Here is an 18,795-nt window from a genome sequence, read left to right on the forward strand (position 1 = left end):
TAGTTCTCAGTCCACCCTGATGCCATCACGTACAGGTTTTGGTTGGAAGGAATCTGTGGGGCTTTTTTGGGATTCGATGATTTGTGGAATAGCATATTGGGAGGCAAATGTTTAAGTGATAAAGCAGAGTTAAAGCTTGGGTGTCTCTGTGTTCTGTGGCACCCTGTTGCCCTTTATCCTGGGTTCGGTCCGCTGACTATGTGTGTGGGACGTTTTTCTGGTATCATGGAAAATATCACCTTGTTTAGGAATCAAATTGGCCAGGTTCCCCATAGCCTGTTAGCTCTGTTTCCTCTTTACCTCCTCGTCAGTCTGTTCTTTAGAAATCTTAAAATCCAAAGCATGATAGAACCAGAGGCTATCTTAAAATCATCTAGCCAAATGCCCTATTTCATAGGTCAGAAAATAAGTCCATAGAGGTTAAGGAAAATGATCCATTTGGGGGGTGGGGGGGGAGAAGTAGAGGGGGATGTAATCTTGCCTGTTAAGAAGACACCATTCTTTTTTTGACATAATTAAATTCTTGATTGTGATGCTCTTAAATGAACCATGAAAATCTAAGCACTTACAATGCAAGTGTGATTTTTAACTAAGGCTTTTCCCCCCAATCTGAATGTTAAGGTGGCAGATGCATAACTAATCTTAGCTGAATCTATATTAAGAAATCAGCAAGGTGTCTTTATTTAACTTTCATGATCTGTGAATATAATGTAGTGTTAAATAGCATGATTTTGCACATTATGTCCTAAAATAAAAACAACTCCTCCTTTAAAAGGAGAGTAAAATGCAGCAATGTGAAAGGTTATTTTCCAGTTGGCCTCAAAGAAAATGAGAAGCACACAAGAAAAGAAGTTGCCCCTAACCATGATCTCAGCAGATGTATATGACTGTTTCAAATACTGCTTTAACTGGGGGACAAAATTCAGCTTTCGGGCTTGCATTCCAGGTCATGCAGGGGGAAACTCTCGTCAGCAAAAGGAGAAGGGGGAGTTCTAAAATCCCTCGTTATCCTGCTTTTGAATTTTCTGAGCAACATCCAGTCCATTGAGCCTCTGTGTTTTTGCTTGGGGATGTTTCCATGGAACTGTATTAGTTCCAGGAAATTTGGGTCCTTTCTATTATCTCTGGAAACAGGCACAGTTCCTGCAGAAACTACATGGGATTATCTGTTTCTCCGTCTCACGTCTTTGCTGCAGTGGGTTGGATTCCTGAAGGAGTAAACAATGAAACATTGTGAGGCCCAATTTTGGAAGATTGTGCACAGAGTAAGGCAAGCCCTTCTGATTTAAGACATAAAAAAAAAAAAAAAAGTTGCCCTTTTGCTTCTTGAAACACTGCTGGAGAGTCTTGCCTGGTGTAGGCTAACCAAGGCGAGAAGGTAAAGACCACCCATGTGACATCAAAGTTGGGTTTCTGGGGTTTGACTATCATTTGGCTAACCAATTTTCATTTTAATATGTTTGGATGTTTTCAAGAATGTGATTTTACTTTCTGATGATTCAAAGTGGCTCCTGATCCAAGGAACGCAGACCCTTGAGGAATTAATACAAGAGTCTTGGGACCTCTTTGGGTACTACACATTCTCAGTGGATCTCTATGTAAACAATACATTTTGTTTAAATGTATTTGAAAGCATTCTTAAATTTTTGGTCACTTTTTTTTTTTTTTTTTTTTTATTTATTTATGATAGTCACAGAGAGAGAGGCAGAGACACAGGCAGAGGGAGAAGCAGGCTCCATGCACCGGGAGCCCGACGTGGGATTCGATCCCGGGTCTCCAGGATCGCGCCCTGGGACAAAGGCAGGCGCCAAACCGCTGCGCCACCCAGGGATCCCTTGGTCACTTTTAAATAAGCAATATTTTTTCTCAATCAAAGGGCATTGGGAAAATAAGAAAGATATTCCAGTAAAATTATTCTTTTTTATTCACATGCCCTGTGTGTGTATGTGTGTGTGTATGTGGAAGGATGTTACTGTGTTTTTAAAATAATTAAAGAGGTCTTTATGCTTGAACAAGCTAAGAACTACTACTGAGGTAGTTATGTTCTATAGGGCATGCTTCACAAAGCTAAATGAAATATTTAAAAGTTAATGGCTAGACAGTGCTTAAAGCATACACATTATTCATGATTTATTCTAATAACATTTGTGGATGACTAACTTAATGCCACCGCACATCCTTCTGTTTTTTTTGTTTGTTTGTTTGTTTTTTTTCTGAAGATGTGCCTAAGTATCTGTGCCTCTTTAGGGGTGGGTTTATATCACTCAGTGATGGAACGACAAAACAGAATTTCCTGCCCTTATAAAAGGGGTAGATGTTAGAAAAACACCCAGATGCTGATATGGGCTTACCTATGCCAGATACTGTTCTAAAATAGTCGTAAAATATTAGCTTGTTTAATGCTCATAACAGCAGTCTGAGATGCAGGTATTACTGTTGTTCCCATTTTATAGATGGGAGACTGAAGCACAGACTGATTAGGTTATGTGCCCAAGGCTTCCCATCCAGGAAGCCGTAAACCTGTGGTTTCATTTCAGATTCTGAGCCTGGATCTCTGCTCCTACACTAGTTCTCACCCTCCCTTCCCCTTCCGCAACCCCTCTCCCACCCTCACCCCCAGAGGATTTCACTTCTTTCCAGAAGAAGGAGATGGATGGCTATTGAGGAATACCTGGAGGGTTGGCTGGTTTGGTTTGAGGTAGTATACCCTCATGTGTTTCCCATCCTTCATCCCTATCCTTCAGCATCACACACACACACACATGCACACACATAAACACACACGGCCCTCTGGGCTTACTCTGGACAAAGTGACATTAGGCTACCTTGTACTGTAACTGTGAGGTCATTTGATCTGGGCTTTTTCCCCAAACCTGGAACCATCACTTCATAGTAGCAAGTATGTTGTGGTAAAGACTTTCAGTGTATGATGGAACTCAGTCCTGTTAAATATTTTGCTGCTTTGGGTAACCCATTTATATGTGTCTTCCAAGTTAATTTGGACAAGACCAGCAGCTTGAGCATTATTCAGATGACTTTATAAATACTGTTCCTTTAAAGCAATTGGCTGATGGTCATGGAGACTCTGAATGATGGCATCAGAGCATGTGGCCTTTGTGGGACATTTGAGAATGTCCCTCTTTTCCCTTGCCAAACCCATAGAAGAAGTAGAGCAATAGCAAACAGCACAGATGCCCTGGATAGTCCTTCATTCTGGCTGCCACTAAACATACAAATAAGCTTTTCGAGGAATTGCTAAAGAGGATTATGACAGTTGCCTTGCTTCCCTGCTCATTCCAATTTGGCAGGTGAGGTCAAGGCCCAGTGGAGGCCATGCTTCAGTGTTCGGGAAGCTGGGTGGGATGCCAGGAGACCACAATTATTTTGATGCGGCGGGCTGGCTGTGTTCAGAATTGCCCAAGTCACTTCAAAAGCTCTTGTGAAAGTTGGCAGGCACAGTCCCTTAGAGACACCCCCACCCCCTCCGACCAGCTATCTTTGCAATCTCTCTCACCAGACTGGAGAGGAAAGTCAACTTGCTTTCATGGCAGGAAGGCTCCAGACTTTCCAGTTTCATGGGGCTAAGGCAAATGGGGAGCCGGAAGGGTAAATACAGAACAATTACTAGGAAGGAGCTTTTATTTCAAAGGGCAGAATTATATTCTGGACTGATAAAGTTGGTCACAGTTTTGCTGGTGTTGATTTTGTGATCTCTACCTTGCCTCTTGCATCTGGAAGTGTGATTGAGCACTGGTTCTCAAAGTGTGAGTCTACAAGGTAATAATTATTTCCTAGCAACACTGTGACAATCTTTGCCATTTATTAGGGTTTATTGTATTCCTTACCTATACATGCCCCCTCCACAAAGCCATTTTCCTTAAAATGTCTTTGATGAAGCAATATAAATTAGTAAATTTATTAAATCACAATCTCTGTGTACATTTTAAAAAATATTCTCTGTAAGCAAAGGAGAACCTTTTGATGGCAGGGTGCCCCCAAATAGTACCACTTTGGCAAACTGATTACTTTGAATTAAAGTTCCATAAGAAATGGTTTATGCAAAAAGGATGCTCTGACTTCCTTTGTCTCTCTGAAAGCAGAAAATAAATCTCCATGTGAATGGTCCCCTCTCAGTGCCAGGAGGAAAGGAGCCGTTCTTATCACCAGAGATAGGGAGTTCAGGGCCAAGAGACTCCATAAACAAACCTTGTTACTTCTTTACTAAGTTTCTACCCTAAGCCTAAACCTCTCTTAGCTTTGTCCATTCTTTACATTTACTGTTTCTTTGTCTAAAAGGTATAAAAGCTACCTGCTTTTGTTGCATCTTTGGCCCTCGTATCTTTGGGGCCTTCATACACACAAAATTAAATTAAATTTGTTTTTCTCTTGTTAGTCTCTCATTACAGGAGGTTTCTCAGCCAAGAACGTAGAGAGTAGGAGATTTCTTTTCTCCCCCCTGCAGACCCATAAAGACTTCCTTTGCAAATGGAAGTATCCATGAACCTTGTCTCTGCAAACCACACCTGCTGTTGTTGGGAGTTGCTAGCTCAACTGGCTGCTTTCTTCATGGAACATCATTTTCAGTTGAAAGAGTAACCGAGAAACAAACCATGGTATTTAGACTTGGATATTTAGGAGATAGCTCATTGATATTGAACAAGGCATATTTGTCGTTGATGATAAAATTTGAATATTCAAGTAAAAATTCCGTTTTCTAAAACCTGTATTGGTCACAGTGAGATTGACAGTTTCCCAGGACTTGAAGGCTTTTTTGATGATATGGGTGGTGACATGAACAAATTTCCTTTTTTGGTATTGAATAATGATATATGTTAATATTTGGAAGATCTGCATAGCCCAGGAACTGTTCTGCCATTTTCCAAATGATGAAATGCATGATGTGGGAAAATCATATATGGGAAGAGATCCATTCACAGAAAATACACCAGTGATTTTAATATAGTAGACATTATGAAAAGGTCATTGATGTGGTTTCAGATTTCACACTGGGACTGTTAAGATACTGGTTGACAGCTGCCTATTGTCAAGTTTTGGCATCTCATCATGAATAATACCTACAATTATCTATCTAAAACTATGAAAATAATCTTCCTTTTTCAATGACACATCTATGTGAGGCTAGATTTTACTTAGCCACCTCACCTAAAAAAAAGTATTGCCACAGATCAGATGTGGAAGATGTGAGACCCCAGCACTCCATTAAACTAGCCATTAAAGAAATATCCAAAAATGTAAAATAATGCCATTCTTCTTATTAATTTGGAGGGAGAGGAATGCATTTTTCCTAAAAATCTTATTTAGGTTAACATGTAATGCATTTACTGTTTTTATTAAATATTTTAAACATTCCTTAGTTGTGATTTCAAGTACAATAAATATCAGTAGTTATAACCCACATAAACAAAAGCTCTTTGGAACCCTCAATGGCTTTTAAAAATGCAAATGGATCCTGGAAGCAAATGTTTGAGAACTGCTAATGTAGAATATTGCAGTATTTTCCAGCTGTAGAGTTCTGAGCTGCCGGAGGAGTCAAAAAAGTTTCCTAGGTTGGGAATAACTATTGTTTTACTATATGTCTTTAAATGTATCAATGAAAATTATTTAAATATTTTCCTCTTTAAAGTGAAAACCTTGTAGGGATCAAATATGCTTACCTTGCACATTAAATTCTCATTCATCAATCACTTATCAAAACAAAAATATGGTCAATTTGAACTTGAAATAAAAATATTCACAAATATAGTATGTGATTTATAGAGAAATACTTGCAAATAGCCACTGGAACTTCTCTTATCTTGTGACTTAAAGCAAATCATAACTATTCAAATAAATAATAAATAAACCTTGGACATTAAACAGAAGAAAAGCAATCATTTCAAATTCTGATTATTTTGTATTTTTGATGCTGTAACAAATGGTTAAGCCTCAGTCTGCTTTTTAATATACACAGAGTCCATGTCTAAACACTGTGTATAGTTTTTAATGTATTTTTATATCAGTTTTTTCTTACATAATTAAATACTTTACATAATTTATTTAATTTGAAGAAGCAAAATTTTCCTTATATATTATAAATGACATTAAATATAATATCTAAGTAAGCATTATGCACAATATTTAATATTTCTGAATAAAAACACCTTTTGCCTAAGGTCACATTCGCATGTAATGCCAAAAACAATGAAGTGATTAAAAATATTCCTAAGAGCATTTGAGAAGTTCTATATTTCTGTGAAAGGTATTAGTTTCTGAGAGCTGCTGTGACAAAGTGCCACAAACTGAATGGCTTAAAACAACAGAAATTTATTCTCATTTTTCTGGAGTCCAGAAGTCTGACGTCGAGGTCTTGGTGGGGCCATGCTCCCTGCAAAGCCTCTAGGAGAGAATCCTCTGCTCCTTCCCTTTTCAGAGGGGTCTGAGCATGACTTGGTTAAGGCTGCATGTCTCTGTTCTCTGCCTCTGTCTTCACATGAACTTCCCCTCTCTGTAGGTCTCTCTGTGTACTGTCCTCATGAGGACACAGTGATTGGATTCAGGGCCCACCCTAATCCAGGATGATTTTATCTCAAGAACCTCAACCTTCGGCAGAGGCCTCATTTCTAAGTTCACCTTCTAAGGGATGTGAACTTTGGGGAACGCTGCTCATTTATTATACATTCTCAATCGAAACTGATGGGAGTTCAGACACACTTTTGTAAGGGGAGGCTGTGCTGTTGGACAGACCCTATCTGCCACTGATTAGCCCTTTGACTCTGCCAGGTTATCTACACGTTAAAGCCTCAGATTCCTCATTTATGAAACTGGATGCATGTTAGCCATTACATTGGCTTATGGTGAGAAGTAAGGGAGATCATGCATAAAGACACGATGTTCTCAGCACAGTGCCTGGCACAGGGGAAGGTCACTGAATAAATAGTAGTTGCTCCCAGTTGCCAGGACAAGGAGGTAATAATAATCATAGTATTGGAGCACCTGGGTGGCTCTGTGGTTGAGTGTCTGCCTTTGGCTCAGGGCGTGAACCCGGGGTCCTGGGATCGTGTCCCACATTGGGCGCGCCCCGCAGGGAACCTGCTTCTGCCTCTGCATATGTCTCGGCCTCTCTCTCTGTGTCGCCCATAAATAAATAAATAAAATCTTTAAAATAATACTCATAGTATTTACTATAAACATAGTGTTAGGGGCAATTATATCGGTGATAATTGTAATAAGGGTTAGTGGATTAGTGCTAATGGTGTCCTCAGACCATTAGTAGATAATAATAGATGGCTTTACTATGACATGGTAGATGAGAGAGAGAGAGAGATGAGAATCCTTCAGTGAGTAAGTAGCACATGAGTTTCGTTAGAGACAGACTTTTCTGTAGACTGCACGTGTTCTCTAAAAGTCCTAGGTTGAAACCTGATCCCCAGTATGATGGTATTTGGAGGTGGGGCCTTTGGGAGATGATTGATGAGGGTAAAGCACTAGGATGGGACGGGTGCCTTTATAAAAGGTACCCCAGCAAGCTCCCTCACCCCATCTGCCATGTGAGGGCACGGTGAGAAGATGGTGGCTGTGAACCAAGAAGAGGGCCTTCAACAGACACTCTCTGGCCGCCTTGATCTTGCACTTCCCAGCTTCCAGAAGTGTGAGAAATAAATATCTTTCATTTATGAACCAACCAGTCGCTGGTGTTCTGCTATACCAGCCCGCTGGAACTGAGACCCTCACCAACAGGACTTTCATCAAAAGACCCACCGTGTATGTTTTGAAGAGCTGTGCCGGAGGCCAGAACACTGATATTCAGCACTTTCTAACATTTTCATCATTTCTGTTCTGGATTTGTAGAACTCATTTCTAGGCCTGTGTCTTGATCACGATTTTGGGTGGTAGTTGGAGGCTTTGAAGCATAAACAAAACCTCTAAGGGCCCATTTTGCTATAATTCCATAGAGTCTGTCCTTGGGCACCTGTAAGGCTGATCTCATGTCCAGGTTCCCTCGATGGCTGTTGCAGACTTCTCCCCTCAGCTGAAAACCCTACCCTTGCCCCTCTTACCCCCAGCTCCTCAGAGCCTCCACTTGGCCCTTCCCAAGAGCTAGTAAGCTGTGTGCACGCTTGCTCCCTCCCTTTGTGTCCTTCCCTTCAGAATGTACTGGCATCTTTGCCCATCTGTTTTTCCCCCTATTTCTGATGAGGAATGACCCCTCTTCCCTTTAAGACTAATCCCTCCCCTGGGGGATCTACTCTTATCCCACATAATAATTCTGATCCATAATTATCCTTTTGTCTTCTGGCATTTGGTCTCTCTCCATGGAATCCTTCCACGCAGTCTGTAAATATGCTCAAGCTCCCTCTTTGTTCTTAAAAACACTGTCCCCTCCGGCTACCATGTTTCCTTCAGAGTGCAGTGACCTACCCCCAGCTTCATGTTGTGACAGCTGTTAATTATTATAAAATTATTGCAAGAACAATACAGAATTCCCAGGAGTTAAATCTTGATAATTTCTTCCTGGTAGAGATAAGATGTGGCTCTCACTCTAGGCGGTGAGGGCGTCCAGGGCCTCTGAACCTGCTCTCCTGGAACTTGCTACCACTCGGTGGGCAGCGGACCACAGCCCCCTGAGGGCTGGGCTCAGTGTGTGGGAATTTAGCATATTCAGAATATTCAGTGATGAACATAACCAAGTGCTTTTAAGAAAGCTGGAGTTTTCATAGCTCTTCTGTTGGAGAAATTATAAAATCGGTGAATGCCCTGAGGATAGTATAAACAAAGAGGCTTTTGTCTTTTAACCTCTGAGTTTGTTCTTGAGAGTTTGCTGAATAATAAGCGGGTAAAAACATTTCCAGCATCTCTGGTGTCCTTTCCATTTGCTGAAAACCTGCACAAAAGCCCCAAGTGAAGTTGAGAACCCATGTGGGTCCAGAGGAGGTAGTGAGAAGCAGTGCGGTTTCTTCTATCCCGCTTAATTTTTTCCGGAGACTGGGTGGGTAGTCAGTCAGTACCTTGCAAAGACACACCACAGATGAAGACAGAAAGGATAACTGTACAGAAGTTTATGTAGCATTTGGGTGTTTGTGTTTAAAGGCAGAAAAAGGAAATATACGTAGATCATTCTGGAGTAGATCAAACATTTTTTAGTCTTGGACTGAATCCCTGGGAAATCTGCCCTGTAAGACTCCTCTAGCAGAAAAAGGGCATGGATGCTGACTTGCTAGACTAATATATTCCAATAGGAACTTAGTTTACTGAGAAATTATACATAAAAATTATACTGTGGATGATTCAATCAATTGGCAGTAGTAGCATGTGTGACATTTTATATATATATACACACACACACACACACACACACACACACGCGTGTATATGTGTATATGTGTATATATATGTTCCTGCTGGAGATAAAAAGAAATATGAAATGTGATTTTCTGCCCTTGGAGGAGTTTACAGTTAAAATGAGGCTGTATTTAAGCCCCTCTCTCTAAGCAAATTCTAACCATCCTTGGTTCCCAAATGAGAAGCAATGTGATGTAGCTGAATGTTGGTAAACTTAGCTTGAGAAAATCATGATGTAAAAAAACAAAACAAAACACCTTTATCTTGTCACCCGACCACCCAAAGATTCAGCTTTGCACCCCTTGTGTCATCCAGAAGGAGAGAAGGTAGTATCTGTACTGAATCTTAATTTTTTCCTGAGAGTTGTCCCCACCCTCACCACCTCGTTGTCAGGAATTACATCAGTTATTTATATACACTTTGTGTGTTTATCCAGCAACCAATATAGAGATTTTCGGTCTGTTGGTTCTAAGTCTGTAATAGAGCTATATCCTTTAGAATAATAACATAATAGAGAAATGATTTTTAAATGGAGTAGCCTCCATATAACTCTGATTATCTTTAATTAGGGGGGAAAATCACCAGCTAAAAAGAGAAACAGACTTCAAATCAGTTAAAACTCAGAATAATCAACTGAGAAAAAAATGTAATCTCATAAATCTTTTTAACCACAGGACAATAGTATCTTTATTCATTAAATAACTTTTGCTGCCTCTCTCTGTTTCTCAGATTGGAACTCTAACATAGATTAGAATTGCCAAGTATCTGTGAAATGAAAGACTCCCCCTCCCCCATCTCTCCCATTCCCCATAATAGCCTAGAACAAGTAAAACCGGGAAATTCACAGTTCAGTTCAAGAATTAGGTTTGTTGTGTGGGCCTAATGTAAGAACTCTGATTGAGAGTGGTCTTGATCAAAGGCAGGTTGGGGAAGAATTAGCCCAACTAGGGTAGAAACTTTTTTTTTTAGCAGTGTTTCCCTAGAAATAGGGACATATAATTTGGCACATTACAAACAAACCACTGACATTCATTTTTTCACAGATCATCCTTAAAAATAGCAAAACTCCAAAGAGCACTAATAGAACCAAAACTATAACCTGCTGTTTCTTATACCTGAGGTTGGCTTTCATGATCTTTGAGAAAGGACCAGAGTTGAGACAATTCTATGTATGATTTTTTTGTCAACCTAGTACCGTATCCAAAGAAGCCTATAAATACATATAAACAGATTATTATTTTTCTTGGTGGAGGGAAGAAAGAGCTTCTTTCTTGGTAGGCATATGCCATGTAACTTAGGGGGAAAAGGAAATATGAAAAATGTGCAGGGGGGAGAGCAACTCTGTGAAATGAGGCCAGACTGGCATTGCCTGTCTGCCCATAAGACTGACTTACTGCGGTTTTCTCCTTACAACTGGCCAGAATTTTAAAAATCTGTTCATTTCTACTCCACATGAAGAGTGGGATCTATCAGGAGCAGAAGCAAGGATGTCACTTTGCATGTCAGCTGCCAGAGCATGAAGCCATGTTTGTAACAGGGAAATTAGTGATGTTTCCTTGCGATCATGAAGCAACATGTGCTCGGCTAATTACTGCTCTCTGTGACTCTCTCACATCTTGAAACTCTCCATGACCCAACTGCAGAAATCCTGCTTGTCTGCCTCCTACCTTCTCCCCCAAAGAACGAAAAATAGCAAAATGCAAGGCTGGGCTTGTTTAATGAATATGATTTGTTTTTGTTGAACCAAAGGCACAGGAGGTTTCGGAGGCTGTCAGCTTGATGTGAGATTTGTGAATGATTCCATAGTCCACATCTTTAGAGGAGTTTAATATGGAGGGTGTCTGTGTTTGCTGGTGATAACCTGTCCAAAGGCATTTTCTTTACTTTCAGAGCTTCCTAGAATAAAAATGACCTTTCAAGGTAGGTGAGACCATCATTCTGACTTGAGCCAGAGCTGTATCTGGCATGGGCAGACTTCCGAGAATCTTCCTTCCCTTTGTGACTCTTCCTTGATCCTAGCTGTGGTCCTCCTGCCATCTCAGAAACTCCTAATGCTGTAACCTGAGGCTCTTTATGCTTTTTCTGTTTGAAATGCGTTCTCTCGCGGTGTATAGTCATTACGGTTCTTGGTGGAATGCCTTTTCATTCATTCACCTATTACAGCATTAAAAACCAGACTGTCCTGGGGTGCCTGGGTAGCTCAGTTGGTTAAAGCATCTGACTCTTGATTATGGCTCAGGTCATGATCTCAGGTTCATGGGATCGAGCCCTGCATCAGGCTTTGTGCTCAGTGTGGAGTCTGCTTGGGATTCTCTTCCTCCCTCTCCCTTTGCCTCTCCCCCTGCTCATATGCCCTCTCTGTCTCTCTCAAATAAGTAATAAATCTTAAAAAAACAAATAGTCTTGCCTACTTTATACTAGGGTGGCTTCCCTCTACAGAATCTCCCCTCATTCCCCCCGAAAAAAACTTAGTTTGTCAAGACAGAATGAACGTTGCTCTTTCATAGTTCATGACAGGAGGTGATTTTAATAGAGGCATTGGCTTAGATATGAATTTATTTGAGTGACTATTTGAATATATTAATTAGTAGTATGGTATTAGTAATATAGAAAAAAAATAAAAGGGCCCAGAAAGAGCTTGATTCCCTGGAGAAAGAAACTTCCTGAGGATAGATGGTAACACTTTCTTTCCATTTAGATGCAGTTCTTGGATGATATTACCCAAACTAATTAATAATGACATATTAGTTAACATATTGCCATCAGCAGGTGGCTATTTGAGCAGGGGTGAAATGGCATGTGCTAAAACAAATTGTTGTACCCTAGAGAAATGTGCAGAATTATTTTTAAAAGAGTCATTTAATGATGTCTGCAACATGACTTTTTTTTTTTTTTTTTTTGCTTATCACAGCTTTAAGAGAGGAAATTGGGGGTAAGGCTATAGAGATGGAAACTAGAAAAACAAAACAAAAGACACCAAAATTGATTCAACCTTTACCAAAAGCTTTCCGAGTTGAAAAACAAAATGAAACCAGTACACAGTTGAATCCAAGTGGCACAGTTTGCCTGTCAGATAGAAATCACACAGAAGACTCAGGTGTCCTCCTTCTTCCTTTGCGCTCTCTCTTTCTTCCTCCCCTCTGTCTAGTCTCGATCTGTCATGGGATTTGGGGCATACGGCAACATATGGGCAGGAAACTGTAATCTGTGGCTGGCTTTCCGTTTCTGAGGAATCACTGTGACAATGAAAGGGTTAAAACTGTCAACACCTATCAGAGCTCGGTGATAATTAGTGTAATAGCAATCCCAGAACATCGGCACAGGTGACCACACCACAACAGATGAATTCTACAAGGGTGCCGCTTCAGAAGAAATCCTTCTTCCTCTCTTCCAGCTCCTACACAACTATGCTTTTTATGTGCTTATGTGAAAAAGCTACTGTTTATGCATACAAATGATTCAGATTAAAGATGATTTGGAGTCTTTTTTATTTCAGAAAGTGCTTTTGGAATTAGCACTGCAGATACAAGTTGAATAGATCTGTACCCTCTGAACACGAGATAGGTGGCCTTTAAATGTCTCCAAGTGTGTTGACCGTTGTTCTGTTACTAAGGATGCTCAATTGTAGGGAGTGGTGTGATTTAGGGAGACAAGCTGTTGCAAGGTATACTTTCATTATTATTATTATTATTATTTTTTTTTATGGAGCACCTGGTTGAGCCTCTGCCTTTGGCTCAGGTCCTGATCCCAGGGTCCTTGCATCAAATCCCACATGAGGCTCCCTATAGGGAGCCTGCTTCTCCCTCTGCCTATGTCTCTGCTTCTTACTGTGTCTTTCATGAATAAATAAAATCTTGAAAAATAAATTTTTTAACTTTCATATTCTTACAAGAAACACAAAAGGAAAAAAGAACGAAACATTTTAAAACAAGACGTAGGCTTGAGAAAAATAAAACACATTTTTTTCATTTAGTTGCTTCCAAGAGAAAATTGATAAACAAAAAGCAGAGACTTAAAGCTATTTTTTTGAAATTCCTGTGGTAACTCAAAAGGGACAACAGTGACTTACAGATAGAAGTAGCAGTTGGTAGAACATGTGACTCTTGATCTCAGGGTTGTGAGTTCAAGCACAACAATGGGCGTCAAGTTTACTTAAAAAAAAAAGCAGGAATCCATGATGGACTAGGGGAAGAATGGGTAAAGGAGAACCTCAATAACCCCGATATGTTCAAATCCACAGGTACCAATGGCTGGCATCCTAGAGTACTTAATGAATTGGCCGAAGTCATCACAGAACCGCTAGATATCATTTTTGAGAACTCGTGGAGGATCATGAGGTGCCTGAAGACTGGAAATGGGCATATTTAGAACCTTCTTTCAAAAAGGGAAATGGATGATGACCCTGGAAATACTCATCAGCTTAACTTTTTGCTTGGAAAAAATCTGGAATAATCAACTTAGTATGCTGGGTAACTAACTTATGATAGCTAGAAATGAGGCAGTGAACCATCATACATAAAGAAGTCCTGAGTTAGGTTTTGAGATCAGGTCTCCTGCCTATTTTGGGGATTCTCCCCTCCATTCTCTGAATTCTTGATAAAAATAAATGAGGTTGGCTGAGGCATTTGGGTGATAACTAAGTTTAAGTGTCATATAAGACAAAAGCAGGTTTCTGGCATGAGCTCATCATTACGTTATTTCCATATGAGCCTTTAACTTGAGAATTAGTAGCTTTAGTTTTATATTTTAACATCCTTTTTTTTTCACTTCATAGAGGACCATGTTCTTATGGGTTGAGGTATTTTATCTAATTCTATATAGAATGGTTTGGTGACGGAATTCTTATTTTAAGGTGCTTTTCATTGTTATTTTGTCTATCGGTAGGATCATAAAGCTGATGAACTGAGGAACATCACTAATGGCAAACAGTTTTTTCTGACTTCTCATTTTTTATTTAACCTGGCTGAAGGTTAACCTAGCATTAGGACCAGGAACAGTGTCTTGCTCTCACAGACACTGAGCAGGAACAGCTGTGGAATGTGATAGTTCGTTTTCCTTGCTCCCTGGGAACTGCTGTGGCCAGTGCTGTGCCTCATCCCACCTCACCCCCAGGCTTCTGATGTCAGGCTTGGGGGGGCGGGGAGGTAAGCAATGGCAGTGGGCATTACGGATCCTGCAGGACCACAGCCCAAAAGGAGGGTGGAATAGAGTGGGGAAAGGAAGTCACAACAGATCTGGTGGATTTCTAATTCTTACTCTTCTTGCCTTTGGATGCAGGTAGGGTGTTTTTTTTTTGTTTTTTTTTTTTTTGTTTGTTTGTTTGTTTGTTTTTCTGCTTAGAAAACACAGCCTGTCACTTGATGGGATGAGCATTGGGTGTTATACTATATGTTGGCAAATTGAATTTAAATAAAATATTTTTTAAAATAGAGCCCTGTTTATGGGATCAAAAACTTAAAGGAAATTATCAAAGAAGACCCAGGTATGTCACAGGCTCCCGGGGCAGGCAGCTTCTGAAAGCCCATGAGCACAGTCCTGTTACAGAGTCTTTCCTGCACTACTTGGAAGTACACAGGATCTGTTTAAGTTTACATCAGCATTGTGATGCTCCAGTGTAGGAAACTCTAAGGAGAAGCAATTTACATTCATTTTCTTCCTGGTGCATGCTGGTCCCTAGGTGAGCAGTTAAGGTCTCCAAGGGCAATTTTATCACAATCCTGCTCTAAAAATCTGAGGTTTACATAGTTTATCTACTTCTAGAGATTAATTTAGACACTGTAAAATCAGTCTCATTCTTAAATGCAAACGCAAGGAAATTAAGCTTGAAAGCATGTATAAGTTGTCCTTTAAACTACGTGTAGTTTGCAGATAAGTAAGGATTAAACTCCAATCAACCTTTCATCATTTTTTTTTTCCAAGTGAACCAGTCTTTCAAATTTCCAAGCTAGATTTTTCTTAAGGAGTGGGAGGTCTGGATAGATTACAGATATAATTTATTGTGATAATAAATGGCTTCCTGTTCAAGACCTCATTTCCAGGTGCAGCATCTGTGGCAGATTTATTTCACAGATGTGCATTTACATGCATTTGTTGAACTGTTGCTAGAAAGGACCCACTATCTGAAAAATCTATTATTTTCACCACTGGCATTATAATGCAATCCACTGCAACCAAAAAAAGGGGACTCTGGTGATTTCAGGTTTTATTTTCTATTTGTGTAATGTCTAACCTCAGTGTAATTGGCTGAATTTAAATCTCTTGGTGTCTGCTATTGGAATTTGAAAATAATGATCTTCTACCTAAATTAAGAATCACAATCTAAAATGGTGAAATAGCCAATGGACCTGAAAGACTCCTTACCTAAAGCCAGAGAGAGAAAGCTTTAAGCAGAGAAGTGTGAAAGGAACCCCTTGATTCTTTTCCATTACATCAAGGTCAGGTAAGAGTTAGAATGTAAAAGAAAGGAAGTAGTCTTGCCATGGATTGTATCTGAAGGTAATTACTCTTATGATGAGTAACTTTGGTAGCATTTTTACATTTTTAAATCATGATATCTTTCATAGATAAAGGAAATAGCTAAGGGACAAATATATTATCAGAGCTAGAGGAGTATCTTGATTTGTATTTCCTAGAACATTAAGAGACATTAATTAGAGACTTTTTACTTCATAACATTGAGGAAGTTGGAGGGGTATAGCAAAATTTTTGTTCTGTTCATCTTATAACAGAGTGCTGGGGGATGAAGAAAGAAAGATTTTGTTTACATAAAATATTTCTTGGTTCAGGGGAATGCAAGGGCTCCTTCCCACCAAAGGAATTGAAGCAAATTAGAATAGCTGTATTCAAGTGGTTTCTCAATCTCGAGAAATTTCCAGCATCTTGGTATTGTGAAATCAACAATATAGACAGTAAGCCTTGAGTTTTGACTTTGGAGTTCCTCGGATCTTCATTCAAATTTTGGAATCATTTTGATTGCCTCTTCAGGTGGTGAATCTGTTTAGAACATAAGCTATAGTGTAGCATGGGGAGTGGTGTCTTGAACAGTTGTTGAACTCATCAAAAGCCTTTTATACTTCTCCATAAGACGAGAAAAATAAATAACTGCTATAGTTCTGCATCAAACAGCCTCAGAGTTCTTGGCCTTGTGCTTGACACATAGTAAGTGCTAAGTGCCTTCCTCCCTCCTTTCTTTATTGGGACCTTCCTTCTTTCCTCTTACATGAAAGAGATCACCTTAAAACTGACTAGAAAAACTCAAGCATAAATTGACATGTTCTTACTGCTGCCTTAAACCCACTAAATAAAGCCCCTTTGCTTTCTTTTAGAAAGGAATAGAAAGGTTACAGTGGCCACTCACAGCAGGAGTGAACTAAATGTTTATTGATTGAATGAAAGGAATGTGATTTTTAAAAACAATGAGCAAATGTGTAAGGCCAGCACTTCTCAAGGCTGAGGAAATGGTCACATAGATACATATGAAGGTATTTCTTCAACTGTCTTCTTTTTTATAGCTTTAGATATGTAAGTTTGGTATACGAATTAGTGGATAGTATATGTGCATTTTCCTTTGATTTTATGACTGTGATTTACAAATTAGGAGTGCAAGTGGGCATTCCCCCATAGATTCTTCTGGGATAAATCCAGCCAAGATACCAAGCAGATGATGGTGGATCAGCGAACTTTTCTATGTGAAGAAAAGCCAGATGTACCATTGCCTAGGAAGCACCTGCCAGAAAACTGAGATGAGCTTATCTGGATTGTTCTCTGCAGTGTGAAGAGTCTGAGCACTGTAAACAGGTTCCTTGTGTGGGCATTGGAGAATAAAAAAAAAAAAAAAAAACAAGAGGTTAAATAAAATTGCATTTTTAGATGAAATATTTGATTTATATAAATTTTTACATGTAATATTAAATTACATATCAAAACATCATGTTCAGGTAGGAGATTTCTGAATTCAAAGTAAATAAAGGAGAAAGAGTAAAATATAATGTCCAGAGATGTATACAAGAAATGAGCAAGAGCCTGACCTGAAATTGCCAATTCTGTATTCAGATCAAGGGCCAATCAAGTTCAGGGAATGCTCAGAAGTCAGCTGACAGCTTGTGCTTTGAATAAAGGTGTAAGAAATGTATTAAACAAAATATGTTGTGCAGAGCAAAGCAAATCAGCCAGGTTTTCTCTTTTAGAATTTTTAATTTTTCTCTTAGCAATCCCAGTGGCCATCAGATAGTCCTACATCAGATGTTTTACACTTGCAGTTTCTTTGATTGGAAAAATACTCTTCCCCCGCCCCCCCAACAAAAAGGAAAAATACTCTTTAGCTTCATAGTAGGAATCTCCAAAGATATAAAATCAAATTTCTACTCCATGATCATTGTTTTAGATATATCCATGAAAGGAAAAAAAAAAAAAAGTAGTTCAGAAAAATAAATAACATAACTTTTTTTATTTTTGGCTTCCCAACAGATATTTTCCTTTAAATTGTTTAAATGCCTGGCAGTGAAATTTTGTTTTTTATTATTGCTGTTAAAAGATGACTTTTAGAGGAAAATGGGAAGTTTCATTCCACATTAAGAACTGGGTGATGTGGTTGTTTTATTTTGTTTTGTTTTATTTTACAATTTGGCCAAAATTTCTTCCACTGGAACAAAAGGAAGTAAGTCAGCTTTTCAAATTTAAGATGAGAAGTGTCTTTTATAGATGCATTCTGTGTCATGCCCTTTGTCAGATGATTTTTTCCTTTATTACTCCAAAAATAAAATGCTGAATTGAATATCTTGAGGGCAAAGTGATGTGTAGTAATTGGGACAAATGGTAGAAATTCTGTTCCTGTTGTCATGTTCTCTAAGCTTGACAATATTCTGAGATACTCTGGGTTCCTAAAGCCATTATTCACGGAAAAGTTCTACCTTACGGGAATGTGTGCGTAGGTCCAAATAACCAATCTGTGTACCTGCAAGTAGCCGAGCACAGATTCATTCTAAATAAACGCTGCAGTTTATTTTTTATTTTTTTGTAAATGGAATTGCAACTGACACTTTTCCCCCACTTTCTTAATTGTTTTTAAAAGGAACTGAGAAGGCTCTATTTAAAGCTCACTTGGAATGGCATTATGAACCACGGATTGTATGCCCATGCAGCGCTGTGATTTGCAAACATATGTCCGCTCTTCAATAAATGTTACGGCTTTCACAGCGGTTCCGCCTTGGCCTCTTTTGTGATCGTTTTTACATTTTGATGAATGACATAGAGTATGTGTGTTGTTTAAATTGACGATGCATAAATGTTTACAGTAATGTAGCATTATGGTTAGCATGGGAAATCAGAGTTCCAACTTGAAAGAAAGGAGGAAGCAAGGCTCCCTACTCCTTGAGCAAAATGCAAATAGATCATTAGGATGTGTGCTTGGATGCATTTGTGTGATTGTTATATATGTATGTGTTGTTGCTTTCTCCT

The 18,795-nt window shown here is 39.2% G+C and overlaps 1 protein-coding gene across 1 annotated transcript in view; it reads left to right on the forward strand.

Moving 5' to 3' along the window:
- SAMD5 (sterile alpha motif domain containing 5) overlaps nt 1-18,536 on the forward strand; it is a 57,235-nt gene extending 38,699 nt beyond the window's left edge. Inside the window, exon 2 of the mRNA XM_025422520.3 lies at nt 13,580-18,536. Within this exon, the coding sequence (XP_025278305.1) occupies nt 13,580-13,642 (63 nt within the window). The 3' untranslated portion in view covers nt 13,643-18,536. The remainder of the gene's footprint in view (nt 1-13,579) is intronic.
- The last annotated feature ends 259 nt before the right edge of the window (nt 18,537-18,795 follow it).

Source organism: Canis lupus, chromosome 1 (genome assembly GCF_003254725.2).
Source record: "Canis lupus dingo isolate Sandy chromosome 1, ASM325472v2, whole genome shotgun sequence".
Taxonomy (NCBI): domain Eukaryota; kingdom Metazoa; phylum Chordata; class Mammalia; order Carnivora; family Canidae; genus Canis; species Canis lupus.